The 27,790-nt window shown below is 45.0% G+C and overlaps 1 protein-coding gene across 3 annotated transcripts; it reads right to left on the bottom strand.

The window, feature by feature from the left end:
• Positions 1-249: 249 nt before the first annotated feature.
• Positions 250-25,680, bottom strand: slc25a25b (solute carrier family 25 member 25b). Of its 3 annotated transcripts, XM_062554703.1 has the most exons (11): positions 24,821-25,680; positions 10,305-10,431; positions 10,124-10,211; positions 9,339-9,374; positions 8,767-8,878; positions 5,841-5,999; positions 4,800-4,952; positions 4,524-4,631; positions 3,676-3,843; positions 1,957-2,107; positions 250-1,704 (listed from the first exon to the last, which is right to left on the bottom strand). In XM_062554703.1, the coding sequence occupies exons 1-11, from the start codon at positions 25,157-25,159 to the stop codon at positions 1,520-1,522; spliced, it is 1,626 nt and encodes a 541-aa protein (XP_062410687.1). In that variant the 5' UTR covers positions 25,160-25,680; the 3' UTR covers positions 250-1,519. The 3 variants fall into 3 exon arrangements, with proteins under 3 accessions (XP_062410687.1, XP_062410688.1, XP_062410689.1); XM_062554704.1 differs by lacking the exon at positions 9,339-9,374; XM_062554705.1 differs by lacking the exons at positions 9,339-9,374; positions 24,821-25,680 and adding an exon at positions 12,212-12,392.
• Positions 25,681-27,790: the final 2,110 nt, after the last annotated feature.

Below are 27,790 nucleotides of genomic sequence, written 5' to 3'. Positions count from 1 at the left end.
CAGTCCTCGTCCAGTAGTGCTTGAGCCTGACCACTTGTCCCCGACTGGGCTTGCTAATGAATTCCAGCGTTATTGAATGTATTCGCTTCAGATATGGTTTGTTTAGGGTTAAATAAGGGTCAACGATAGCGTTACATGTAATGTTACAGTGATGAACTCCTCACAAACATACCACATGTTCTGCTAGAGTGCGCCCAAACTCCTCTTTCGCTACAGATAGCACTTTTAATAAATATCTACATATAAAAATAAATTAAACATCACGTTTAATAGTCCTTACACACTTACTTGAGAAGACCATTTGATGTAAGACACTATTAGGCTCTGACCCCAACTGCTGTCTTCTTGTACACTACGCAACAATCAACACATTTTGGTTATGTTGAGAAAGTGATCTCCATTAAAATATAATAATAAATAAATAAAAATGGGAGTTAAGGAAAAGGAATTATTTTGAATAAATTATGTAAACGAGATGTTTAAGAACTCAGAATTTCAGATAAGAAAAAAGAGAAAGGGACACAAAAAAAAGGAATACAAAAAAAAAAAAAAATGTATCAGATATCTTCAATATGTGTGAGGGCATGGAGATCTTCGGCAAACTCTCTCCACACAGGTAGTCAGACACTGCCCCCCTGTGGAACAAAGCAAGTACTGTGGCTTGAGAGGCTGAACACTAGACACTGCCTTTCCAAGACAACTAGGTCTTGCTTCCTCCCTCATAGGTGCAGTAGTACCTCAGCAGGCCACTACAGTGAGTGCAACGGTAGCAAACCAAGCTACCAGACAACCCATCTACACCCTGGTCCCTAACAAAACACACGGCTGGCACTGGGTTCACTACATAAAACCGAGGTCAATTTGTACCACTTTTTCAGGTACCTCTTCGATAACCTAGACATTTTATGAGCAAGAGGAGATGGGTGGGCTGAGATAGGCAATGATTTACAAAATGTCGGACTTGGATGTAGCAATGAGAGTGAATAAGAGCTAGCTTGCTAGTGATAACACTAATCAAAATAATACTTCTACTGTTACTACGGGTCATGTTGCAGTAATAATCACTGCATAGGTGGGCAGGAGAATGACTGGGTCACCTTCGTCCAGCTCACAGTGTATCCATGCAGCAGCGTTCCCCCTCCCCCACACTCCCCACCGCCATCCTTCCTTCACCTGGTTGGTGTTGTGTTGAGACGTTTCTCCTTCTCTGCAGATCGTTCGGCTGAGGTTACGGGCGGGTCCAGGTGCAAGGGGCAGGATCTGAGACTCTGCCCACTCCACCTCGTCCAGGGGGCACACTCTGCCCCAGGGTGCACCCCCCGTCCCCCCTCCAATGCCCGGTGTAGAGCACAGCAGTGCCCGAGCCACCTCTTGGACAGCACCTCTCACGGAGCTTTCTACTCTGGAGTTTTTGTCCCAACCAAAATTCAAACAAAAAAAAAGCCTATTTTTTTTTTAAACAACAAAAAAGTAAGCCTTCATGAGTGTTCACCTCATCCCAGTCCGCTCTGCGCCGCGCTTATCGCGACGTGACCCCGAGAGTGATCTTGATGTTCTCGTACACCACATAGCTGATGCTGACAGCAGGGATGACCTTCATGAAGTTGGGGGCGAGGCCCCGGTACAGGCCGATGGGCCCCTCGGTGCGCACGATGTGCCTGAAGAGGCCGGACATGGTCATCTGAGGACCACCTTCCTGGGTGGCTGTGCGGGGAGGAGAGAGGGGGGGGGGGGGTAAATATGAGGACTTTATTTATTTGCATACGGTGAGGACACAATGGCACTTGATTTTTGATTGATTTTGTCAGAGGATTAGGGTTGTGTAAGTCAACATGTGCTTTATCTGTATTGAACACTTATATAGTAAAATACTTTAGATTAGTAGGGGTCCACCCAACAACAGGTCTAGTCAGTCAGTCAGTCAACAGAATACACACACACACAAATAGGGCTTACCCTGTGCTTGCATGCGTGTCCGGACCAGGGCTAGTGGGTAGCTGGCCAACTGGCCACAGGTGCTGGACATGGTCCCGCAGGCCAGCAGCACAAACACGCCCGGGTCGGCACTGTCAATGGCGTAGCGCTGTAGCCACGAGTTCTTCAGAGTCTGCACAGATGGAGGGGAGAAAACATCAGCTCCAGTCCAACAGTTCTACCATGTCCACCTGACTGACACTAGCACAGCGTGGGCTCAGAGTCGTACTCCTCGAGCGTCTCTTGAAGGAGCTGCGAAAGGACCCAGAACAGTAATGCTCTGTAAAGCGCCATGAGACATGTGTAATGTTTTGTCGCTATATAAGTGAAATTAAATTGAACATTTGAAATGAATAGCAAAGATTATTTCTCAACCCTCTCTGGTAATCGAGACGAGAACAATATGAGCAGACACGAAAACACATCCCCGTCAGATGGACAGAGCCCAAAGGTCTTGTGCCATGGCGCAGGTAAGCGATTAGGCAGACGGAGGTAGAAAAGGAATATTGACTGTGCAAAGAGCAAGTGTTCTGTTATCATATGACGTAACTTGCATAAGTTAATGCAGATCAACGCACAATGTACAATAACACACTGGCTATTCACACAATCGCTTCTCAGGTACCAGGTTAAGGAGAGGGGCATGTTTGTTTGTTTGTTTGTGTGTGTGTGTGTGTGTGTGTGTGTTTGTGACAAGATGCTGAATACCCCCTTTCAGTAGAGTGAGAGAATGAACAGGGGAGTGAAATGAGGGGGTAAGTGTGATAGAGATAAAACAATTCATGGGTTTCATCAGGTCCCTTTCCACAGGTGTATTAATCAAGCACCTGCATTCTGCATTCATAATTAAGGTGCTTGATTTTATACACCTGTGGAAAGGGACCTGATGAAACCCATGAATAGTGAAGGGAGACCAGGGTGAGGGCAGGCTGGCAGCAGAGACGGTTTATAAAGCGAGACGACTCATATGAGGGTCAATTAGCCCTTTTCACATGATGTCAGACGAAGCGTTGCTGGGTATCCTCCGGCATGTCCAGCCGCCAAATACTACAGAAGAAGAAGAAGAAGAAGATCATGGGTTTCATCAGGTCCCTTTCCACCTTGATTATCAATGCAGACTGCATGGTGCTTGATTGTATACACCTGTGGAAAGGGACCTGATGAAATTCATGAATACTTCTTCTTCTTCTTCTGTAGTATTTGGCGGCTGGACATGGCAGAGGATACCCAGCAACGCTTCGTCTGATATCACCGTGAAAAGGGCTAATTCCGGTTTCCCTGTGACGTAGTGCCACTCCCATTTAGGAGGCAAACGGGAGAAATAAACCTTATCTCGGATTATGACCATTCCCTTAGCCCTACATTCAGCAATGCAAGTAACGAACCCATATACTACAAGGCACACGTCTTTCTAACATTCCCACATTGAAATCGTATTTTCCAGTGAGATAAATACATAGAAAAATAACTTTGTTCACGACCTGTCCCCCCTGACCTGACCTGTCTCCGCTAATTGCGCAGGCCACCTGTTATCAACGGCACACTGCTTCTGCTGCTTCTACACTGGTCTAAACTGATGATCTCGTCACTGATCACGCCCATTTAGGAGGCGTAAGTGGGCACCATTTAATTCCATTGAAAACCCCCTTTATGATTCATCTTAGTATCTATACGATCTTTGCTGGCAGCGTTCCCACTCACCTCATACACGGCCAGGTCGATGCCAGCGTAGGGGATGATGCCCAGCATGTTGGGCACGTAGCCCTTATAGAAGGCAGCCATGCCCTCCTTCTGGAACATGTGCTTGGCACAGTCCGCAATGCCCGAGAACTGCCCCGTCCGCCGCAACGCCAGCCGGGTCTTCAGGACCTGAGGAACACACACACACACACACACGCAGATGATCTTTTTATCTTCTCACATTCCATACGTCATTTACTAATCTATTTGGTCATTTTCACAAGGCCAGTGCCAGTATTGTATTTCAGTCAGGACCACTTTGTCAATAAAATATTTTTATTTACTATTGCATGAAATACATTCTTGGCGGTATGTTCTGTTCTGGGGGCCCCCTGCCCTTCCATGTTCAAACATGGAAAGCCCAAGGCAGGGAGAGCAGCAATAAACCCCCCATGGGGTACAGAACAGAACAAACATCAATGACACAACATTGATAAGTCAGAAGTATGAGGGGGTTAAGGGGAGGAGGTGGGTGGCAAAATTGCAGAAAAAGCAGATGGCAGCAGATTGGCAAAGGCAGTTTAAATAAGCGCTCTGAATGATCTCCACCAATGAAAGCAAGGCTAGGCCGGCTGGCACTCAGCTGGCAATCAGCTGGCAATCAGCTGGGCGATTAGATTGACAGTCAGCTGGGCCATTCAGGGAAGCTAGCGAGACTCCGTGACCTGCCTGAACTAACGCTGTGCTCCATTGCTGCCTTTTTTCAGGTTTGAGAACGGTAAAGAAATAGACATGTGAAGATGAAGCCATGACAAAGGGTGAAAATACCCTTGTATCTGGTCTGTGCACCACCCAACCCCCCCCCTCACCTCCATGGGGTAGATGCTGCTCTGGGCGATGGCTCCGGCCAAAGAACCTGCCACAAACCTCTCCAAGATGCCTAGTGTCTCCTGGTTACTGCCAATCAACCGCTTGATCTGCCCGCCGAATAACAGGAGAAAAGTTTCGTCAAAACTTACATCAGGTAGCCTATAGCACATTATGATTTTGTGACACTGACAGTAGAAATGTATGCAAAGGTGATATTACTGAGCTTATCAGGAACATAAAATGGATGTGATTAGTAATAAGTGTGATTGCAATACCTGCTCATAGGCCATAAACTTAATTGCAGATTCCGGAGCGATCTTGATGACATTGATGCCGTTCCCTCGCCATAGCGACCGCATCCCGCCCTCCTTTAACATGTGCGTGAATCCCCCGGCGATGCAGATGTTGTTGCTACGGGAGGCGTGGACCTAGTCAACAAGAGATGCACGGTCACAGCTGTTTAATAACAGCTCTGCGGGAACAGGCCAAGTCATGCTTGCCCTTATTAAAAAGGCCCATTGTGAGACCACAACAGTGAACAGTGCAGGGCCTGTCCAACTCAGGTCATAAGACCACATAATGACAGCTCATGTTTCCCTGACTCAGCACCTGCTATCAAATGACCTTGTGTAGGAGTCGAGAACACTTGAGGCCCTTTCAGTCGCACAGTTAAATGAATTATGAACAGTCGATGGGATAGGATTCAAACGGATCAATTCCAACAGATTGTTTTCTCTTTCATCTGAATTCGAATAAGTGTGGGACGGTCTTGGAGGTGTGTCTGCTGGGAGCGGTTGTGATTGGAGGGGTCGAAGGTTAACACACATCACAACTCCACATCATCCTCTGATTCATTCAAAGCAGTTGGGCAATCTTTGTTGCCTCAAGTGAAACCGATTTGAAAAGGCAGCATAAAAAAGGCTCTAAGGGAATATTATGCAACTGTCTTTCCACAATAAAACGAGAACATTGACCACAGGGGACCTCTACGGGCTTTCACTGGTCCAATTAGTTGGAAAGAAGAACATTAACTGTCAAAGTTACAAATGAGATGGCACATTTAATATTATTTAGCACTTTATAAATTAAAGCAGTGGTGTACTTTAATATAGCACTTGGATTGTATCCTAATGTAGATGACACTTCTATACATACCGACTTTACAGTGTAAAGTGAGATGAGAACAGAGAAATAAGAACATTGAACTTTAATGTTTATGCAAACTAAGTTCCTATATTTCAACATCAGACTATACTAGTAGCTTGGCACAGTAGTTGCATGACACCGTTCTGGTGGGGTTGCAGGGCAGCCGTTACCTGCATAAGCACTTTGAGTCTGTCCAGAGGAGCCGTGCAGGTCCGAGACACAGCGCCTGCACCACCTCCAGCCACCAGGTGTCGCCACCACATGCCTGTTATCTTCTCCTCAGCTGTGAACTCATCAGGCACCATCAAACTCTCACCAACATCAAAGATCTACAAGGACAGAGAGGGGAGCATGAATGTTAAAGGAGGTGTCTCAAAATAGCTCACATGTCTACATAAATATTCATCTTTCATGACAGTATTCCACGGGTCAGACTGAGGTACTTTAAAAGGTAACCGTTTCAAATGGCACCTTCAAATGAAAAACATGGTAGAGGTGGTAGACGTAAGCCATTTGCCTGCTGCTTAACTAATAATTCATCTTAAAACAGCCTCCTTGCTTCAACAAACATGAAGCCAATGCAAATGTTGTCAGGGCTTGAATTTAAAAGACATTACAGAACCAAAGTGCAGCCATGAATGATGACTTGGCAGTGTGACTAGTGTATGGTGTGTCGTGTGCTGTTTGGAGTCCATGGTGAGGTCCTATGCATTTGTGACTAGGGTAATATGTCAGGTGTGTGAAGTTCACCGGGGTGGGGGGGGGGGGGCAAAACTCCACTCTAACGCCAGCTGTAAGTTCTGTACATTATGCAAGAAGCTGAACGACACTGTTTCCACACGATAACGCTTATCAGGAGGAAAGGAAGCAAACAGGTGGGGTCTCCCACGCCTGTTCCACCCACTGGCCTGGGCCTTCCACCCCAGCTACTGTAACTCTACGGTAGTGGGCCTACTTCCAATGTCAAGCTCACCTATTTGGTGACCTGTCAGAAAGGACGGTCACGGTACACTGGACAGTATGACTGCATCCCTTAACACAAGCGTGTCCCCAAATGTAGATGATTTAAAACTTGGCGTGGGGGGTCAAGCACGGCACTGAATTTGGACAGCGTGGAGTGGAGATAAGGTGAAGAGAAGATTAGGCTCATTTACGGAGATGACTGACAGGCTTGGTAAAAATGGAAACACAGATGGGATTATGTAAGAGTTCCCATTCAAACTCCAGTAGCTGGTTAGCTGGACCGTATCGGTTAAAGATTTAGTGGAAATCATTTGCCAGTAGCTACTCTTCTGGCTCTTCAATTTAGAATTAATTTCCGCTTTATTTCGCAAACACCTTCTCCATCCAACATCCCCAACTGTTAATCTTACCAAGAAAGATCTAGACACCTAGATAACGTTTTTCCATGTTGGCGATTCGTGTGTGTCTTGGTGGATTACCAACACGCAATGTTGCCCAGACAACTAAAGAGACCACAACAGAATTAAGCTCTGATGGGAATCAGGACACTTTTCTGTCTCGGTCTCCACGGGGAGCTTGACGTCATCCCGGTTCCGGTGATCTGTCCCACAAGCTTTAAGTGGATCAATGTCTTTGACTCTGTTCACCGTCATCAGGGAGTATTTTAGGTGTAGGAACTAATGAGGAGACTAATAACCAATGGCTTAAATACAATGGCTGACTCATGTAGAGGTGTGTGTGTGTGTGTGTGTGTGTGTGTGTGTGTGTGTGTGTGTGTGTGTGTGTACTGATCTGGTCTCTGTACTTAAGGTCAGTAGGGGCTTCATGTTTTTATATGGGCTATAAAGTTGCATATCAGACCAAGCCTATACTGTACATTCCAATCAATCTTCAAAGCATTTGTTAGAACTTTGCCTCTACACTCTACAGCAGGGGTTTTCAGTGGGTGCCGTGACGCATGCTCAGGGGTGCCGTGTAATGGTCCAAGGCCTGATCATTTAACAACGTTTTTTCAGCCATAATAATTATATTGCAATTATATCAATTAAAGTTTTCTTTGCAGCACAAACAACAATAGGCAACAGTTTACTGTTGATTCAGGGCGTAATGTTAACAACAGTTTGTTTGTTTGTTGTTCCATATTGACAGCAGACAGCAGAATGCAGGTAGATGCAATGGATACGTTTTTAAAGGGAGTGGATCCGCCTCCACATGATGACATGAGCAGACATCAGAATGTGCCGCACCAGAACACAGACACTGAATGCTGAACCTATGTTTTCTATCGTGCGCGTGGCTCGATTTTAGTTGCCGATTTGCTTGCTAAATCTAAAAAGCCACACACTTTAGCAGAGTCGCTCATTCTAGCCTGCAAATGGTTGAAGTGATGATAGGGTCAGATGCTGCAAAAGAAATGGAAAAACTCCACTGGCCAGTTGGCCTTGCCAGCTGATCGCTAACGTGAGATACGTGGATGAGGACAACCATGCTACCGGAGATGAGATGTCCAGGGTAACAGAATTGTTGCCTGCTCAACAAACCATGAGCGTACAGGGGAGCTACATCAGGTGCATAACTAAGCGTTCAATTAGCTTCCAATATGAAAGTAGCTACACAAGATGTGGGGTAGAGGCGCGTACGTTCGGAAAAAGTAGACCCATCTTCTAAAATGAATTTACGCGTCGCCAAAGGAACGTTTCAGTTACGCGTCCGGTACAGCTTCCCAGTTAAGGTAGCAGGGATATGCGTACTTTGCACTGACGGGGCGGCCTCGGACAGGTCAGGTCGAAGGCTTCATAAGGAAAGCCAAGCAGAAAAATCCTGCCATGGTAGCGACGCATTGAGTGTTGCATCGGGAAGCTCTAACTGTAGAAAATGATACCCCCTGACCTTGTTTTGAATCAAGTCGTAAGATTTGTTAATTATAGCCTACGTTAAGTCAAGTCCCCTTCACAGTTATTCACTATCCTCTGCAGTGAAATGGGTATCCAACATATCACAAGGTTAAATAAAATGCATGAAGCACATAGGGGTGCCATGGATGTAAAGGGATATGTTCAGGGGTGCCGTGAACTAGAAAAGTTTGGGAACCACACACACACACACACACACACACACACAGAACACACTTACTGTGGAGTGTTTCCAGTAGAGGATGATTTCTGGAATATTGTCAGCAGGATGGAGCAGGTGGTAATCCCTCCACTCGTTCCAGTCAATGGTCATCGTTCCGTTCTTGTCCATGCTAAAGCAAGAGAGGAGAACCTGTTAATAAGATGGAGTCTCCTGCTGCATCTGATTTAAAGGGTAGAGCTTGCTTCTTTTCTGTTGCCACATAACAAAAAGGAACGCTCCAACAAGTGAACACCAGTCACAGAACCGGTCCTAGGTTATTGTTCTTGCCCCATGACATATAATCAAATGCCACAGCACAAGAATACAACGTGCAAATTAAGTGTCTTGTTCTGTAAATTTCTTTAATTTTTTTTGTCTGAAAATCCAATCTCAATCTTTTTGTTGCATGGTGCATACCAATAAGAAATAAAATGGCATAAAATGGCTTAAAACTTGTATAAAAAAAAGCCAAATAGAACCAAAGTGAAGGCAGGAGGAGTAACCAATCAGGGAGAGCAAAACTAGGCAAACAGGCAAGCCAGGCAGATAGGAGAAGAGAGGAGGAGAGGAGGAGAGTGACCACTACTTACTACATAATAGGGGCCACCATATGGCCCCGCGTTATTCTGGGTTCAGCAACAGAGCAAGAGAGAGAGAAAGGGAAAGAGAGAGAGAAAGGGAAAGAGAGAGAGAGAGAAATAGAGAAAAAAGATGGAGAGATGGAGACAAGGGACAAGAGCAGAGGAAGCGCATACAGACAGACAATTAAAAACAAAGACCAAACAAGCACAACTAGCTAAAGAACTCTGTGAATCCTCTGTCTGCAGTTCTAAATGTAAACCTAATCCATGTCCCCGTGAAAGAGAATGTGTTGGTTTGGTAACAGTCCAGTTACATGTCATGATTTGCGCTTCTCGTAGACGGTGTCTTCATTACCACACGATAAACAAACAAAAATTAGAGTTAATAAATCCCTCTACGACTAGGTTACACATGGGGCGGGGCTCAGCTAAGTACAGAAATGAGGCCACTTGACCACAGCATTTCCCTGAGCCAGCAGTCCGCTTGAGCTCCTGGCTCTGGACATGCGACATGCGTGCTATCTGGAAACCCCAGCAAAATAGGAGCTTTCTGGGGGACTCACTGAGGGGAGTCAGGTTACTGAGTCAACCCTGGAATCTGACCTCCACCCAACACTGACTAGGTCATCTGACAGGACATAGAGATGAGTGGCGGGGAGGGAGAGACAGAGAATGGGGGGGTGAGAGAGAGAGTGTGGGAGTAAGAGAGAGAGCATGAGAGAATAAGACTACATGTGTTTCTGCTACAGTGTCAGACTGTCAGCAAGGGCGCTGGCGGAAGGTTCGAGCCTCACCTTTTGAGGATCTTCTCAGCTTGCTGCTCAGATATGTGCACCCCCAAGTCACGCAGTGACTGCATGATCTCCTGCGAGTCAATGCGACCTGCAAAAGAGATCATCAAGAGAGACAACAATTACATGATATTCGTGGTTAAAGAACAGAACACAAAAACATGTGCAAAACAGTACTACCTACCATCATTCTTCTTGTCCAGGCTCTTGAAGACAAGCCTGAGCTTCTTCTCGTGGTCTCGCAGGTAGTGGACAAACTCCTCAAAGTCCAGCTGCCCGTCCAGGTCTTTGTCCCCTGCTTTGACGATTTTCTGAACAGGAACAAGGAAACGGGAAGGTGAAATGGCCGTAGAGCAAAAACCGAATGACTCACATTCATAAGACAAGCACTAATGCAACCTCGCCCACACAAACACACACTTAGAGAGAATCATCAGGGGACATGTAATGGACAAATAGAGCTACCAGCATCCTATTGACAAAGGCCCACCGGCATATGGGGCTTGTTGACACAGGAAGGCCTTAAAAGGGGCTATGCAAGACCCCATTATCAATGTTTGGGCCAACTTGGTCACGTTCGGCCGAGCCAAAGAGCACGGCCTGTACGAGCCATTGAGCAGATCCGTTGAGTGGCCCCAGCACCACCAAGTAGTCCCCTCAGATAAATCATTAACCCTCCGTTTCCTCAACTTCACCTAGTTGGCAGGCATGTGTATTGATTTGTCCAGCCAAGACGTTACCCGTTACAGTACAGATATGTACCTATCTCAGCTGATAACGTTTGGATAGGACATTCTATTTTTTTTTTTTCAGACTAAATGTGCTAGTCGTGTTATTCTGGAAACCATGACATGAGTATGCGGATGCTCTCAGCTGAAGAAGCTTTGCAGCAGGGAGACCAATGCTCTGACCGAACTGATGACTGCTGGCCAGTTCACCTGACCCAAGCGGTGACAGATACAGTTGGAGAGTTCTGAGCTCTACGGTATCATTAGATGGATACTGTTATATCTGTATAGAGCTGTAAAGCGATTTGCACAAACTGCACACAGCTTATTCTAGTGTGTTCATGTCAGCAAGGAAGTATGCCTATTTCTGAATACAATTTTTTATAGGGAACAACAAATTCAGCTAACAACGAAACAGTCTTAATGCTATTAAGCTGATTAAAAAATAATAATACCAGTGTGCATGATCTAATTTCACTTTCTTGTTTTGACTTTAAAAGACTGATAATTCACCGGCTCCTCTATGAGAGGGTGATGCCACACAGGCATTTCAGAAACCTCACACCAACCTCCGTCACCTGCCTTGTTATCCACAGAGGTGACACAATGTCTCTAAAGACCGCTGGGTATCTCAGCTGGCACGAGACATACGGCACGAGGCCAACACAGAGCCCCGATGCCCACCTAGCGGGTGCCTGCCAGCAGTTAAAGATAGACGTCTTAATACCATAGCCAAACCACACGAGGACATCTAGAGACACACCTAGCTGGACACTCCACTGCTAACAGGCCTACATGGGCAAATGGGTCAAGCGAAAGTATCAGTGTTAAATGCCATTGGGAAATATATGAAAATCTAATCTGAGCCTGTGATAACATTATTAACTCTGTCTAATCTAGATCTAATTCTTCAACGAGACACTGCATGTCAAATGTGCAGGAAGAGATTGAGCCCACTGAAGACGTGCCAAATACCTGGTTTAATCTGGATTAAATCAATAGGCTACCAAGAATAGAAGGTAATATCATGAATGGAGATCTCAGACATCACACAGAACAACCTACAGTTTTCTAGGAGGATGCGGGATAACGATCAATGAATGCGTAAAATGCGCGTAAAAACGGAGAATAAAGTGCTTTTTTTTTTTTTTTTATCAGGTAGGCCTAACGTTGATTGCCAGGGTGCTCGACATCTGTGGGAAGAAAATTGACACTCCACTCTCCAGATACCCGCTCAACAAAATAAAATAACACCATCTTTAATAAATTCGATGCACTAAATTAATTTCTTAGAACTTTTGCTTGAGTCACATTTTAATTTCGCAAATCGCTGAAATCACCGATTTATGTAGTATTTCCATACCTTCCGCCACTTCCGATATGTAGAAAATTCCTCTGATGGGAGAAACACGCTTAGTTTGAAAAGTGACTTCAATTCTGATGGTAGTCCATTTGATTCAAAATATTCAAACGCAGTTTGGTTATGGCCTGGAACAGGCACGTAAAGGCATAGGCAGAGCATTTTAACAATAATATTTATAACGACGTAATAAATAAAATAAATACGTAGAAAAAACCCCTCTCACTCCTAGCAGCAACTCAGTCTAAAATACCGGCTTCTTCTGCCACATGGTATAAAAGAATCCCAAGATCCCGCCCACACTGTCCATGAAGTCAATCCGATTGGATTTTAAAAAGAGCCCGCCCGTTTGTGCACTTGACCATAGGCGATTTAAACTTGAAGCCAGCCAATAGTGAGACGCTAAAAAAAGTGGAGGGCTTGGGAAAGTCTCAGTCCCCCCTGCGAAAATGTCCAGATTCCTTTTAAAATTCTTTAGAGGATATTGCAGCTGGCCTGACATTTAATTGTGAAAGGGCAGAGTATAATAGCAGAGACAGACTATTGGCAATGATATCGGCATCAAACTGGAAATTTATGGAGGTCAATTTCTTCTCGTGTGCATATTTGTGCACACACACAATATATTTTTACACTGAAAAAGATACTACATTGCTCAGGTAGCCTATAGATTACCAATCATCCTCAAATGTACACACCTGAAAAACTGACATCTGGTGTTAAAAATGAACCTCTGCTCAATGGTCCCTGCCTAGCCAGGGTGACCGTAAACTGAAGTTCAAAATGACAGAAACATTTGTATCATCTAACACAACAGAGAAACAGGTGTCAGTAAGGTTGGCAAACTATTCTGCCAACGTCTGGGTCAGCAAGAGGTGACCTTGGATGCCTGCGGCTTCCAAGTCATTTACAAATAGGCTACTCAATCATAGTCATGCTCTCTTTATGTGTTAGTACCAATGCCATTTTGCAATCATACACTGTTGGTGTATGTATTAGCTGACAGGCACAGGCCTTCACAGTCGGTATGCTGTAATCAGACTGATTCATCACCACCAGAACCCATGTGTGGGAGTCCTTTGGCTGATCCTTAGTCACTATTGTATCCCACAGAGTAAGACTGCAGTTTGTCACAGCTCATATCTGTGTCCTTTTGATGCTTTCACTGCTGTGCTCAACCTGCTTGCTTCAAGCTCAGAGGCACCCAAAACGCAGTCACTGGAGGTGCAACACCACCTTTAACAAATGAAGTACACTGTAGCAGCTACATATGACGAATAAAACAAGATACTATCTTTAAACAGCCCATCTTGTATGGAACTAGCATCAGAAGACAGAAACAAGTACACGGAAAGACTGAAACACACACACACAGGCTACCACATCATACACACACAGATCTGGTAACAAGCTGATGAGAGCACAGGATGGCTGTGGCATCCAGTAGGATTCATGCCTGCCAGCAGAGTCACCCACTTGCCCAGAGGACACAGGTGTCACTCAAAATGTAAGGGGGCCCTGAGGGTGGAGATGGGTGTGTGTGTGTGTGTGTGTCTGAGAGGGAATGAAGGTGTGCGTGCGGACTGCGGAGGTTACAGTAAAGCAAATGCAGCACCTGTGATTGTGCGTGACCAAAAGAACCAGGCCGACAGAGCGTCCCCTTTCACTCAACGGCTATTTGTGGACACAAGTCACGAGATGTGTGGGTTCCCCTGCCGCCCGCTGACCACTGCACTGACCCCCGAAGAAGCACTCACGGATTGGATGGCCCATGCTACTGTTGTAAACGGATGTTAGAAGAGTGTGTGTGTGTGTGTGTGTGTGTGTGCGTGTGTGTGTGAGATTGGGAAAGTGAAAAACAACAGATGAGGGAGCAGCATGTTTAATGCAGGGTGAAATTCCTGTAAGGGCACATTTCTGCTTGATTTGGTTTTCTGTCGGTAAATCAGGGGAGACAGAGGTCACCAAAATCAAAGTATGCAGAGTATGCACTACCTAATCTGTGTATGGTTTTACCCTTCATTTATCTAGTATACTTCTGATTATGGAAAAATCAATAAAACAAATCAATAATCAAAGCCTCATATCTCTTTTCTACCCCTCCCTAAAACCTGTTTATTCTATGTTAGCACATAGCGAGAACATTAGAGGGGCTTTACAGGGTGTCCATTAACCACATCAGTCCAGGGGCAAAACATGCAGTCAGGCGTTACGTGGTGTGCTGTCCGCGTTGGGGAGACTGTGCTGTCGGCGGTGATGAAAGGTGAAAGGGAAAACACATCCACACGGTGGGTAATATTTACCCACTAAGACAGACGTTGACAGGAAATAGGCCACTTCACACTATCAGGCTTTATCACACCCATTGTATAAGACCCAGCTGAAGAGGCAAACATGTTTGTCTTGAAGAGGGGCACAAATGATGAAGGCCAATTAAGCCCTGTGTGGTGCCAGCAGGCAAAGTACCAACTAACCTACATCCCAAGAGAACAATCCAACAGGTGAACAGGTTACCATGTTTCTGTGGAATTCATTGGCAAAGTGTGGAAAGCTGGCTGTAGGCTAGCATGTGTGAGCATTCAGCTTTCATGAAGATGGCCTCATTATCTTTAACCACGCATCGCTTTACTTTTTTAGATTTGAGTGGGTGTGTGACAGATGCTATATCAAAAATGGACCAATATTATCGACCCAGATTTCATAAAGCTCCTAAAAAAATGTTTATTTTTGAGAAACAAAGCCAACTGGAAGATTAGCCCAGCGTAAGGAGTCTGGTCAAAACAATAGACTACTCAACATAGCCTACTTACCACTTCTAAACAGCATTCTGAGAATTATGGCCTGAAAGAGCCAGTAATCTGGCACAGCGTAGTTTTGGAAACAGACACACAAAGTTCACCTGATGGACCCAATAGAAACACCTCTATAGAACAAATACAAATCTAATCTAAATCTAAATCTAATCTAAAGTCCATGTTGACTCTCAGATCACACTTTCCAACTGCACAAGGTAATTTTGATTGGTAACTTTTATGACTGTTTATCCACACACACACACACACACACACACACACACACACACTGCAAGTGGGTACACACTGCGTCTGATCTCGGTGTTCCGTTCTAGGACAATCCAGCATGTGAACATTCCAAGTCTACTTCCGTGCCTCCGACACCTACAGTACACTCCCAGTGCTAGAGGATGCCAGCCAGGCCCCAAAAGCCTCGTCTGCACCACAGCTCCCCACTCGGCTCCTCCTCGCCGCTCACTGTGCCCTAATCAGCTCTGTTCCAGTAGGTTGCTTTCCAGGCTGCACCACTACAAGCTCAAGGTTACGGATGAACATTTCTGCACATTTTGTTATTCAGCCTGTGTTCCTGTACAGCATCATGCAATGATGGATGTAAAAGACTGTAAAGTGGCAAAAGAGAATAACATGTAAATCAGGAAAAGGAAAATCCCAAAATGTGAACAAACATCAACTCCACTCCGTGCTCACAGAGCTCATCTAGTATGACTAGATCATTTGTTCTTAGAAAAACTTTGCTTATCTGGTCCACAACAATACTAACACAACAACTGAAAGAAGTCAACCCAAGAACCCAACATCATATCAATTCAAAACCATTTTGGCCAAACAATCGGGAGCCTTCAGACGGCCATCTCTTCCCCTGGAGGAAAGGTTCAGACTTGACCCCTCACTAAAATCTGGATTAGTGTCCTTCATTCCACGGTTGCCAGAATGTAATGGGGCGACGGTGTTGCCAGGCGCCCCAAGAGCTCAATAGCACTTGGCATAACTGGCCGGGTTATATTGGGGCCAGCGCTGATTGGCTGCAGTACCTGAGGGAAGTTGGGTGGCGCCATCATGATGAGCACAGTGGCTCTCTTGCCTGCTGTCCCACCGGTGGACGCCTCCTGACCACTGACCACCGCGGGGTCCTTCTGGTCACCATGCTCGAGTTTATCCTCCACCTTCCCAGAGTCCTCCTGGACACCATGCTCGAGTTTATCCTCCACCTTCCCAGAGTCCTTCTGGACACCATGTTCGAGTTTATCCTCCACCTTCCCAGAGTCTTCCTGGACAGGCCGGCCCTCCTGGCCCGCTGGCTCTGAGGCGACGGGTTCACATTCCGCTGGGGATCCCGACCACCAGCGAGAGAGAGATGCCCAAACCCTCTCCAGCATGCTCAGAGACACACACACGCCAACTCCCTCTTTATACCCACAGCAGAGATGTCTGAGTGTGTGTGACTCAAGTCGCTTTGGATGCTTTGATAAAAAGTCTCTGCTGCTGAGAGACTCTGTGTATATAGGATGTGCGTATGAGAGAGAGATCAATAGAGAGATATTTCTCAGTCAATATTTCTCAGTTATTCCATATAAAGTGTGTGTGTGTGCATGAGTATGTGTGTGTGTGTGTGTGAGTATCTGGTGATGCAAAAGTGCTGAACCAGCCGCCGACGCTGAAGAGGGCAAACGAGGACGCGCTCCTGCAGCGTAGTGTGGGATCCCAAGCTGCGTCACCGCACCGCACCGCTCACCCTCTCCTCAGCCCGCCGCAGACACGCAGCCACCCAGCAGCAGCAGCACCAGCACCGCAGCCCTCGGCCCCTTCAACACGGCACGCCGTCATCCCAGTGCGGCCCCAGAGCATGACCAGACCTCGGCACGGTCAACAGAGTCTTCTTACGGCGCAGCGGAGCCGAGCCCCACATCCATTTTAGATGAGCCGAGACGAGCTGGGAGTGGGACCACTGCTGCGAAAGTAGTAGGAAGTACAGAGCAGGACGACACTATATCTAGTCCGAGAATACTTTTCTTCTAAGATCAAGAAACGAACACGGCGAGGCAAGAAAACACAGCCGAGAATGTCAAATTCTACAAGGACATTTGAGGAAGATTAATTCTGACAGAGCCCTGTAAGCTCCCTCTCTGTCACCGGTGTCTGCTGTGTCCAGTCGGGATGCGTGGGTCTGCGGGCTTCCCCACGGAGTGGAGGAGAAGTAAGGGTGATGCGGTAAAAAAGAGCCTCCTGAAAGCTGCATCCTCACTGCAGCTGTGGCTCAGCCAATCAGAGGTGCCCACACTGACAGGTCCAGCCAGAGGGGTCCCACCAGCAGCCAACCGGAGCAGAGCATCAGTGTCACCGTGAGGGGGATGGTGGTTGCTCTGATCGGGAGGGGTTAGGGGTCTCTCTCTCTCTCAGCATTGGCAAAAGAAACCTGCTGAATCTCTCTCCTATTTTGCCAGCACTGGCAGGGGAAAACTTGCTGAATCTCTTACTCCCTCCCTCCTTCTCTTTTACTCCTTTCCTCCATTGACTGCATCTTTCTTCCCCAGTCATTCCATCACCCTGTCAGCATCACCGTGGCAACCCCATCCAGCAACTCTCCGAGGAATAATTTCCTCAGGCCACTGCTCCACCCCCCCCCCCCCCGCTCTTTCTTTCAATTGAGCCCCTCACTGAAAAGGAGCACTAGCCGTCCCAAAGAACTCAACAACAGAACAGAACCAAGCACTCAAGCCATGTTCTAAATCTACATCTCAAACAGCAACCATCCCTTCTCCCTTTATTTCTCTCTCTCTCTCCCTCTCTCCTGCTCTCTCCATCACACTGAAGTCTATGCAGAGGCTGTGATGTATAACAGCACACTAGATGCCTTCTGCGGAGCTCAGCACTTCTGCCTATGGCTTGCTGACCAGCAGTGTGACTGCCAGCAGCACAATTCATCTGACCCCCGACAGAACCACTTCCAGGACTACAGTTAATCTTGAACCATGGAATGAGATGCTCACAGACAGAGACATGCACATAAATTATTATAATTAACGCTTTGCTGCTTTCCCATACAGACTGTAAATAACTGGAATTAACTCTGAGTTCTGAGAGTGAGGAAGAGGGTGTGGATGAATCATACATCTCTCACTGTTGCTGCTGTATGGTATTATAATGCAGTCACTGAACAGAATTTGTGGTAAACTATTACAACCAGTCCTAACCACTCGATTAAAAACAGAAACATAGCACCCCCTGCTGCCCACAAGTAGGAACTATCTCTGAAAGAGAGCAGAGGGTGTCAGCCCTGCTGAAACCGGGTGAAAAAATGACTGTCAATGTTTTTACATATTAGGTCTCTCTGTGATTTGTAAAAACAGATAACACATTAAAAACCATGTGCAGTCTGAAATGTTTGTGCGCTGCTTTTAGGCTGGGTTCCCACAATGGTGGCTGTCCACTATGCTTGTTTGTTGTGAGTGGCAGGGCCCTGGTGACATTAAGTGAGAATGTCCCTCTGGACGTCAGAGACTGGTACACAATTGGCATGCCCTGTGTTAGACGATTTGTAGAGAAAGCAAAGGAACTGACCTTTTTAGCTTTGCATTCAAAACATCAGCTAAGCCACTGATGACCTTACAGACTGAGACAGTGGAATTATTTTAACAGGGCTGGCTCAAATGTTTGCATGTACTAGGCAATGTTCAATGAACCTTTGTATTTCAAAATGCTGATACTAAACTGGTCACCTACAATAGGAAAAACTTCATGATGACCCTTTCCTATGTCCAACATAAGCCTATTAGCTGACTGGCTAAGTTAGCATAAGAAATAGCTAGGTTTTGTTCACCCTGACCCCCTTGGATCCTTAATCCTGTTATTGCCAAGCAGAATCAAGTAGTGGTTGGACAGTCAAGGCTTCCAAATAAGTAGGCTGGCTCTCACAGACCTGGATGAACATTTATATTGTTTTTACATTCTAGTTTATGACATGTTCACCTATAAGATCATATATGGAAGGTGGACTGACTTTCCATAAAAAACCTTAAGTCAACCTCTTCTAATCCTCCTTAATCCACCTTTTCAGTGTGCAGTGATCCATCTCAAGCTTTCACTACAGTGCTCTCTCAGTCCCTTCGTAGTTTGACTGGCAGATACTGGAGCAACATGCAATGACTGCACTGAACTCAAGGAAGTGCATTAAATACAGAGGCAGTTTAATGTGATTTACATGGGCCTAAACAACAGTATAATAATTAGTGGTGGGGGAAAAAATCGATTCTGTTCAGTATCGCAATATTTTGTGCACACAATTAAATCGATACTTGTAGCTCAAAGTATCGCAATACTTAATTATATAATTTAATTATCCATTTTACTTTTATTTGAGTCGAGTTTACTCAGGGTTTACTCTGATCACATTAAATTAGCTTATTACGCTTATAAGGGGGGCACGTGTTGTGGTGTTTCATTGTGCATTCAACAGCAATAATAAATGAAAATGGCTTCACAATCACAACCTGTTATGCACGACACTCTACACTACTTTCACATCGAAAAAGGTGGGTGTATTTTGGTTTTCAACAAAAAGTGAATAGTAAGGACCTTGACATGAACCATGCCATTGCAAAGTGAGTTGAACAGTGTTATTTTCCTATTTTTTTGTAATGGCTTAGAATAATATGAGAGACATGAATAGCAATATATCGCAAAATCGAATTGCAATACTTGGTGTATCGCAATATGTTAAGAATCGCAATATTATCGAATTGTGGCCCAAATATCGCAATAGTATCGAATCTTAATTTTTTTGCCAATTCCCACCCCTAATAATAATAGTAAATTAAAGTAAATAAAAGCGTTAAAGGGGAAAATGTTACAACAATAATAATAGAGTGCATCTGATAAACTGGAAGTTAAGCTAACAGAAAGCATCTGTTGGTTGCATCAGTTTGGTCTTGGGTCTAGTTTTGAAACGGGCAACATTTGGAGCAGTCAAACTCACAGTACAAATAAAAAACTATGGTACAACAGGACATTTGTTTCATTTTCACACCCTCGGCAGTTCCTCTGAGGACATGCTGGCCAGGATTCAGAAACACAGAAAGGGAGTCTGGCTCTTCCACCTAAGAAGGCTCTGAAAAACAAAACCTTAAGCGAAGGGTTCCCAGAGTGCAGTGAAAGAGAAAGCAGGCCTTGAGCTTCCAACAGGGCACCAACACTGTACACCCACCCCCCACCAACCCAACATCCCCTGATCACCTCAGAGAAACTCCGACTGAACTCAAGGGTCTGGAAAACAATCGGCCTTCTCTTGAGTCCGCCATGCTCCACAGCACAAGTACAGCTGGGGAGGAGGGAGGCTTAGCCCTCCTGTGCCTCGTCTGGGGCACAGAAATATCTGCAGGCTTCACACGTGAGGCTGAGGCAACCGGACACTTCAGGCCTGTACGGCTGCCCTGCCTTGCATCCCACTCAGTCTCTCCTCTGGGAGTTGCGTACGTGGAGAGGAGCACGTGCAGGCCCATTCATAAACAGAGGTAGGGGCCACCTTATTAGCTGGGAGCTTAGCCCCACCTTACCCTGTCTCCTTGGGGAGAGGTGGGGTGGTCAGACTAGAGAGGATGTAGTCTAGTTGTAGTAAGGGATTGGGAAAGAATGTGCATGTGCACACACTACATTACACTATGATGCCATTTGAAAACAATGTTGGTGCTGACTTTTTTCCATAATGTGCAAAAAAAAAACACCTTAGGATCAAACAACCCCCAGTTAAAAGAAAAAGGACACTTCATTAGTTCACAAGACCTCTCATCTATCATTGAGTACCGGCACAGACATGAGACTCTCTGACATCTGTCTGACCCATGAACATTTACATGCAAATGCACTCACATTTCCTTTCACCAACTGCCCTAGTCTGAGCACAGGTAAACAGACCCATCGGCATCTGCCCTGTGACAACAGCACCACAGACCTCATGAGTGAGGAGTTAGGCAAAAATCTCGATATGGTGCCCAAGCTGCTAACTAACTGCTAATAATAATAAAAAAAACAAACCCCAGATGTTCAGGACATAAAATGTAGGCCTGCATGTTTTTGAGGAATGGCAAATAGAATGAGACTCGACAAAGTTGCCAAGATGTCAAGCAATGCTATGTTTAAAGGAAATATCCAAATTCCTAGCAATCACTTGCAGACCCTTTTGAAGTCCTAGAAAGCAGATCATTAGGGACTGGGAGGATGGAGGTGGTGGGGTTGGTGGTGGTGGTGGTGGTGGTGGTGGTGGCGTCTGCTCTACATTCCTGTGAGTCCCTCAGTCACGTTTGCAGGGATTGTAGACTGGTTTTGGAGAACGTGGCTGAACTCACGTGGGCCGAGCACTGATGAGTCACATCTGGCAGTTGGGAACACACAGACTTCACGAGGAGTGAAAAAAAAAAAACACACTTGTGTGGCTCACTTGGAGTTGTCTGGATGGCAGACACCACCCCTGAAATTGGCTATGTGAAATGTGAAGTGTTCAGACACAGAAAGTCCTCTATCTCTATAATGAACACTGTGAAACTAAAAGGAAAGGAAAATTAGAAAAGGGATAGTGCTGCTGTGGCTCTCTAGGTGGATGTGGCAGTCTTGGCGGTGAGCCTGCGATTTGCAAAGAGCTATTGAGGCTTTTGCAAATGATTTCTCTTGCAAATTAGGTGTTGAGTTACCGGAGAGAGAACGTTTTTAAGTGGCAACTGAGTAAGATATTGCAGCGCTTTGTTTGAGAATGTCCCTATCTGATTTTATGTGATAGATAAAAAAATATGACAAACTAAACAAGTCAGTAGTCAGTTTGCTTAAGACAACTAGGCCTACCCTACATCATTCAACTACATATAGACAGCAGTGAGCAGTGAATCTCATCCAATCCAGTCCATCCATCTGGGACTTTCCATATTGTTCAAAATGCTGGGACAAATCCTTGAACAAAAGCTGCCCTTCATACGGATAGCCTAGAGGCATAGTGTTGTTCCAAGACACAGGGCTTCACTAACTCCCACAGCACAAAATGCTCATATATTCTCAAAGAAGTGTGATAACATTTAAGTCTAGCCTTATGATATCACAGTCCACCTTAATGCTGCATGACCACCTTTTCGTTTAATTCCAACCCTGTTTTGTTTGGATGCGGTTTTGTGTTCTTTGACAAAGAAAGAGAAGCACACAGCAAACTCTTTCATTCTCTAGGTCAGCTCAACATCAGATTCACAATGGACAGTTTCCTGTGGCGAGCTCATATTTTAGCCAATGCCAACTAGGTTCATTCCACAGCTAAGTCATGTTCTTTCACTTTCTTTTTGAAGGCAACCCATGCACATTCACACACACACAAGATAGCACAATCTAATTATCTTCAGGGCTTCAATAGATAGCTATGAGCAGATGAGACACTAAACCATTGCAGTCACTCGAGAGCTTAATGCTTGGCCAGGCCACTCAAGATGAAACTTGACCAGACAATACTTAGATCGCACACTCTCTCTCTCTCTGTCTCTCTCTCTGTCACACACTCTCTCTAACACACGCACACACACACGCACACGCACACTCTCCCGCGCGTACTCATGTTTCCCTCTCTCTCTCTCTGGAAAGGAATGCACTACTGATTGAAAGTCTCGTGACTAACATATAACATAGTACCGCTAGTGCAGAAGTAGGCCACATTCCTAGCCAGCAGTATCCCAGGGTGAGTGCCTGGGCATTTGAGGGCCTTGCGTTTCTATGTTCTCATGTGCTTCTGGACTCAATCATCACAGTTGAAATGTGTAGCGAGCCAAGAACAACACAGTTGCTGAGGAGCCCTTCTTTATTACATCTTAATAACAGCCTCCTCACCTAGATCTTTATCAGCCATCATCAAGTTACTCTCCAATGATCAATCATAAACTTTAACGACTTCCAATGGCACCACTCTGACTTTATTGGAATTCATGAGAAGGAAATTGTTTTGCCATGGCTGTATCGAGCGCCCTTGTCTTGTCATGGGATGCATAATGTGGTCAAGTCAGAATCTGGGTTTTTCCCAGTCATTAAAGTACACGTTTGCATCACCGTCAGCGTCAGGAATCTGTTCCTGCTTCAGAACCCCCAACCCCTCATGAGTCTGCTGTAGAGTTGTTTGGATTTATCTCCAGATTCTTTGCTAATTGTTCTTGCCCTCCAACTGTCCTCAAGATCAGTGTCTTCAGCTACGTGCCAAACCAGATCCGTCTGTTCCTGGACAAAGACTCAATGTCATACCAAGGTTTATATCTGATGTAGCCTACTGCATGTCACGCTTGGATTCTTCGCAGTAATTTGTTCTTTTTTGCTTTGTCCCTTAAAGGAATAGTTCGGAATTTTGGACATGGGACCTAATTTCCAACTTTACCGAGGTGATATAGGTCGGTGGAGACCGTTTTTATCGCGTTTAGCCCCTTCCTTCAGTTGCAGCGTCCCCCTTTGCTAACGCTGGTTTTGAGCTACCGCATTTCTACGGTAACATCAGTCTGACATCAACAACAGTCTTACTCACTCCACCGCACACCCGAGACAAGTCAATTAAAACGTCAGACTATCGATATACATGTCCGTGTTGATAGAATAATTTTAGAAATAAAACTAACCTTGCAACTCAATGATTTATTACAATTTGAGGGACTAGTTTCTCAATATCAATCCGCCACTGCCATACAGGGAACAAAGTAGGCTATTGCAATGCGATGCAAGGTTAGTTTTATTTCTAACATTGTTCTATCAACATGTGGCATGTGCATCGATAGTCTGACGTTATAATTTATTTGTTTCGAGTGTTCTGTGGAGTGTTTTCAGAGGCAGGCTGGATGTTACCGTTGGCTTGCGTTATCTCGGCACCTACGGTAGCACGAGATGAACGCTGCAACTCAAGGAAGGGCAGAAATTCACTGAAAATGGTCTTCACCGACCTATATCACCTCGACTAAGTTGGAAATGAGGTCCTATGTCCAAAATTCCGAACTATTGCTTTAATTGTGACAACTTCCCAAACATACTTATTTGGGCAACAGAAAAAGATAAGAAGCCAAGGCCGGGTTGTGTGTGTGTGTGTGTGTGGGGGGGGGGGGGGGGGGGGGGGGGGCCTAATGTCTCAAGAACTTTGTCTCATGAGCTGGTCTCAAGAACTAATGTCTCATGAACTGGGAGCAAAAACGCTTACAAACGGTTGACAAGTATCTTGACAAATCTTAAACAAGCTGAGCATGTTGATTGTTTGTCCAGCTTGTTTACACAACACTGCGCAAGTCTGTCTGTCTACATCAGAAAACTAGACACTAAAACAATCCCTAATCCCCATTGTAAAAAAAAGTAATCCTCTTCAACCCCAACACTAGATGTCTGATATAACAAACGTTTAGTATGTCTAATGGATGTTTGTTAGACAACACTAGAATGTCTTTAAATCAGTCAATAATGATTCTGTGAGAGGTCCATGGGCTACAACCAAAGCTCCACATTCCCTTGACTTAAGATGATGGAGGTAGACTGAGGGACACCTATATCTAATCTCAGACTAGTTGCAAGGATTGTAGGAATGTAAGGGTGAAACACTGCAGTTATCCCGACATTGTTATCCTATCAGAGCCACATTACATCCAATAGCCTATTGTTCATACTTCTCTGCAACATAGAGTGGTATAGGCAAGGACACATTGCATTATTATTAGCAACATAATCCTTACAGTTGTTAAACAGCTCGTAGGCTTATGGCCCTTGCCATTCTTGACAAGTTTAGAGTGGAGGTAGAATTACTGGTTGTCAGTTTACTCACCATGAGCTCATGTTCAGTGCGATGGACTCCAAGCTTTTTAAGGCCAATGGTGAGATCATTCACACAAATGCCCCCATCCTTGTTAACATCCAGAATCTGGAACAGGACTTTCAGTCTGTGTTCTTGTTCGGGTCCACCACAAACTGGACAATTGTGTACGGAGTCGCATAGTCCGTCACTTGACTCAGACATCGGACAGTCCCTGGTCACAGTTGAGGGCATCGTGGGTGTTCCGCCGCCTCCTCCTGGGTCGGAGCCCTGGTGGGTCTCGTCCGAACGACATTGACAGAAGACGCCACTCAACAAAGGAGAAACAAATGATCCTTGCTGATGCATCATGTGGACTGGCCAAATGATAACTTAAACAAAGTTCAGACAACTCGAATGTCAGCAATACTTGGCAGAATCAACGTGTCAAACATGAGAAACCACCGGTAACTCCGTGTCAACGCCGGTATGCTAACGGTAACGTTTAAGCCGCTCGATAATTTCTCAAGTCACGTGTCTCCAATGCCGGTTTCGATAAAGTTAACACCAATCCAAGCCACTGACCGTCGCTGGCAGTTAAGATTGTGTCATTTTAACCTGATTCCTACCGTCTGTGTCGCTCACATACAAATCTATACACAGATCTCCTTCCGCCCGAACAGTGATGAGGTGGATGCTGAGCAGCAGTCCAAGTCAGCAGCTGTGCGGTCGGAAGCTAACGTTAGATGGTAATGCTACATATGCACTTACTCCAACAGTAACATTATCATTTCTGTTCTCTGTTCCAGTGAGAGGCGAGTTTCGACGTTCAATCCTCTGTTATCGAGAAAAACATTGAATAAGTCCGTTTGAATTGGCGGTAGATTTGACAGCTGATGAGAGAAAAATGCCGGGTGTAGTAGTAGGACGGTCGTTCCGAAGAGGAAATGATTTACTGGAGAAGAAAGATGAGTGGAGGAGTGAAGAGCTACACTTGATGGAGGGCTTCGGCAGCCAATTGGATACACGTATGCAAATTTTACTGTAAAGCTGCAATAAAGCCGACTGATTCAATTAGTTAAAATGGCCATAAAAAGACTCAGATCAACACTTAACGCTTCGCTTGTGAATAACACCCTTATTCACTTTCCAGCCACTGTTTTGGTCAACTGCACCGATAGGGAATGAGGGAATCCCAGCTCTCCTCGTGGTTTTGAACAAACTGACATTGGATTTGACCAGTTGCGGTGCTCCGTTTGAGTCGGAGGGCGTAAGTTCTTTTGTTTAGGCGGGGCTCTGTAAAGAAATAACTGAGCGGTCTAGAAATGAAGGGAAACACATTTCCCCGACATTTTCCCAGTAGAAAGGTTCCCGTGAACACCTTAAAATCTGGAAAACTTGGGGAATATTTTGATAACAGTTTCCCAGTTGTAAACTTTATTTAGGAGGAAGAATAAAAATTAAAATGGCAGGCCTATCAAATCCAGACAAGTGTAGGCTAGTCTAGGCTAATAGCCAACAATAGGCAAAAAGTTAAAGTTTGAATACGTTTTATTTCACAGAGACGGAAATCTGACATCATTTGTAGAAATATCCCAAAGCTATGTAGGCTAGTCAATCTGTAGGCAATCTGTGGGAATCACCCAACCTGACAGGCTCAGTCCTCTAGGCCTTGTCTAGGCTACATCCTCTCTGTGAAATTTAGTCTAGTGTGTGTGTGTGTGTGTGTGTGTGTGGGGGGGGGGGGGGTGGGTGTGTGTGTGTGGGTGTGTGTGTGTGTGTAGGTGTGTGTGTGTGTGTGTGTGTGTGTGTGTGAGAGAGAGAGAGAGAGTCCTGCCTTGTCCTATCCTCATCATCCTCTGTCAGCAAGCAACCTTTGGCTCAACACCACCATCTACAGGCCGATGGGTAGTGTTGTAGGCTATGTAAAAATTCAATGTTGTCTTTTTAAAATAAAAAAAAAACCTGGCGCCAAAGGGTTAATATAGGCTATTTCATGCCCCTCCATCGATGAAATTCCACCCCAGAAAGAGTGTCAGGTTAATCATACACATGAAAATTGGGGCAGTTCAGAACATCTCAACTGAAGATTAGCATTTTAATTTTTTATCAATACCAACCAAACCAACATTCAGGTAGCCTAGTTATTTAGGAATAGCTGCATTTTGGGGGGGTTCTAGAACCAAACAAGATGTTTCATGTGCCTTGGTGTTTCAGGGTTCTGGGAATCGTCAACCAAAAATTCAGGAAGTTAAAATATATAGTAGGCCTATGTAGGCCTAGGCTATTTATGAATATGTTTTCAGATCACGAAAATGTCCCATGTCACATATAACTGAATTAAGCATTATTTTGGTTCACATCTTCTGATCCAAACATGGTACTACTCCCAGAGGTAGACAGTTATAAATACACAGATAGCCTGTGTATTTAAAATAGCCTACATATCTTAAATATAAAATAGCATTTGTTGATCTGGTTGAACAAAATGGCTTTGTATTTAGTTTTTTTGGCAAAACCATAGGCTACTTTTAGTGATGTGATAACCTTATAAAAGTGCAAAACAATGAACGTATAGCCTCTGACTGGTGACTTAGCAATTTGCCCAGACTTCTTGATAAGAATATTAACATTTGGGAAGATGATCCAGTGGAAGATGAGTAGTTGCTTACACACACAATACACCCCCCTCTTACACCAACCAGAATTTTAACCATTAGTTTCTTGAAAACTTTAACCATCAGTTTCTTGAATCTGCTGAATTTCCTGGAAACCATTCTGAAGTTCCCTGCAACATTGCATAATAATTGCATGTATATAGGGCAGGGGACCACTGTGCTATATCGGTAGTACCAGAATGTGTACATGATAGACTCACTTTGCTGACAGGCTATAGGCGAATCCCTATCCACTTTGCCAAAGGTTCTCAGTGAATAATAATGTGGTCACATTCACAGGAGCTATGATACATGTGTAGCATCAAGTTAATTCGTTAACCCATTA

The sequence above is a fragment of the Sardina pilchardus genome, chromosome 14 (genome assembly GCF_963854185.1).
Source record: "Sardina pilchardus chromosome 14, fSarPil1.1, whole genome shotgun sequence".
Taxonomy (NCBI): Eukaryota; Metazoa; Chordata; class Actinopteri; order Clupeiformes; family Clupeidae; genus Sardina; species Sardina pilchardus.
This window is presented reverse-complemented; position numbering and strand designations above follow the sequence as displayed.

Bases quoted from the DNA above. Each gene is read 5' to 3' on its own strand.
- slc25a25b (XM_062554703.1), bottom strand. From the start codon at position 25,159: ATGATGCATCAGCAAGGATCATTTGTTTCTCCTTTGTTGAGTGGCGTC. The intron at 10,432-24,820 runs GTGAGTAAACTG...GTTCCTGTTCAG, and splicing joins GCACTGAACATGAGCTCATG to AAAATCGTCAAAGCAGGGGA. The intron at 6,000-8,766 runs GTAAGTGTGTTC...CTGTCCTTGTAG, and splicing joins TCTACTGGAAACACTCCACA to ATCTTTGATGTTGGTGAGAG.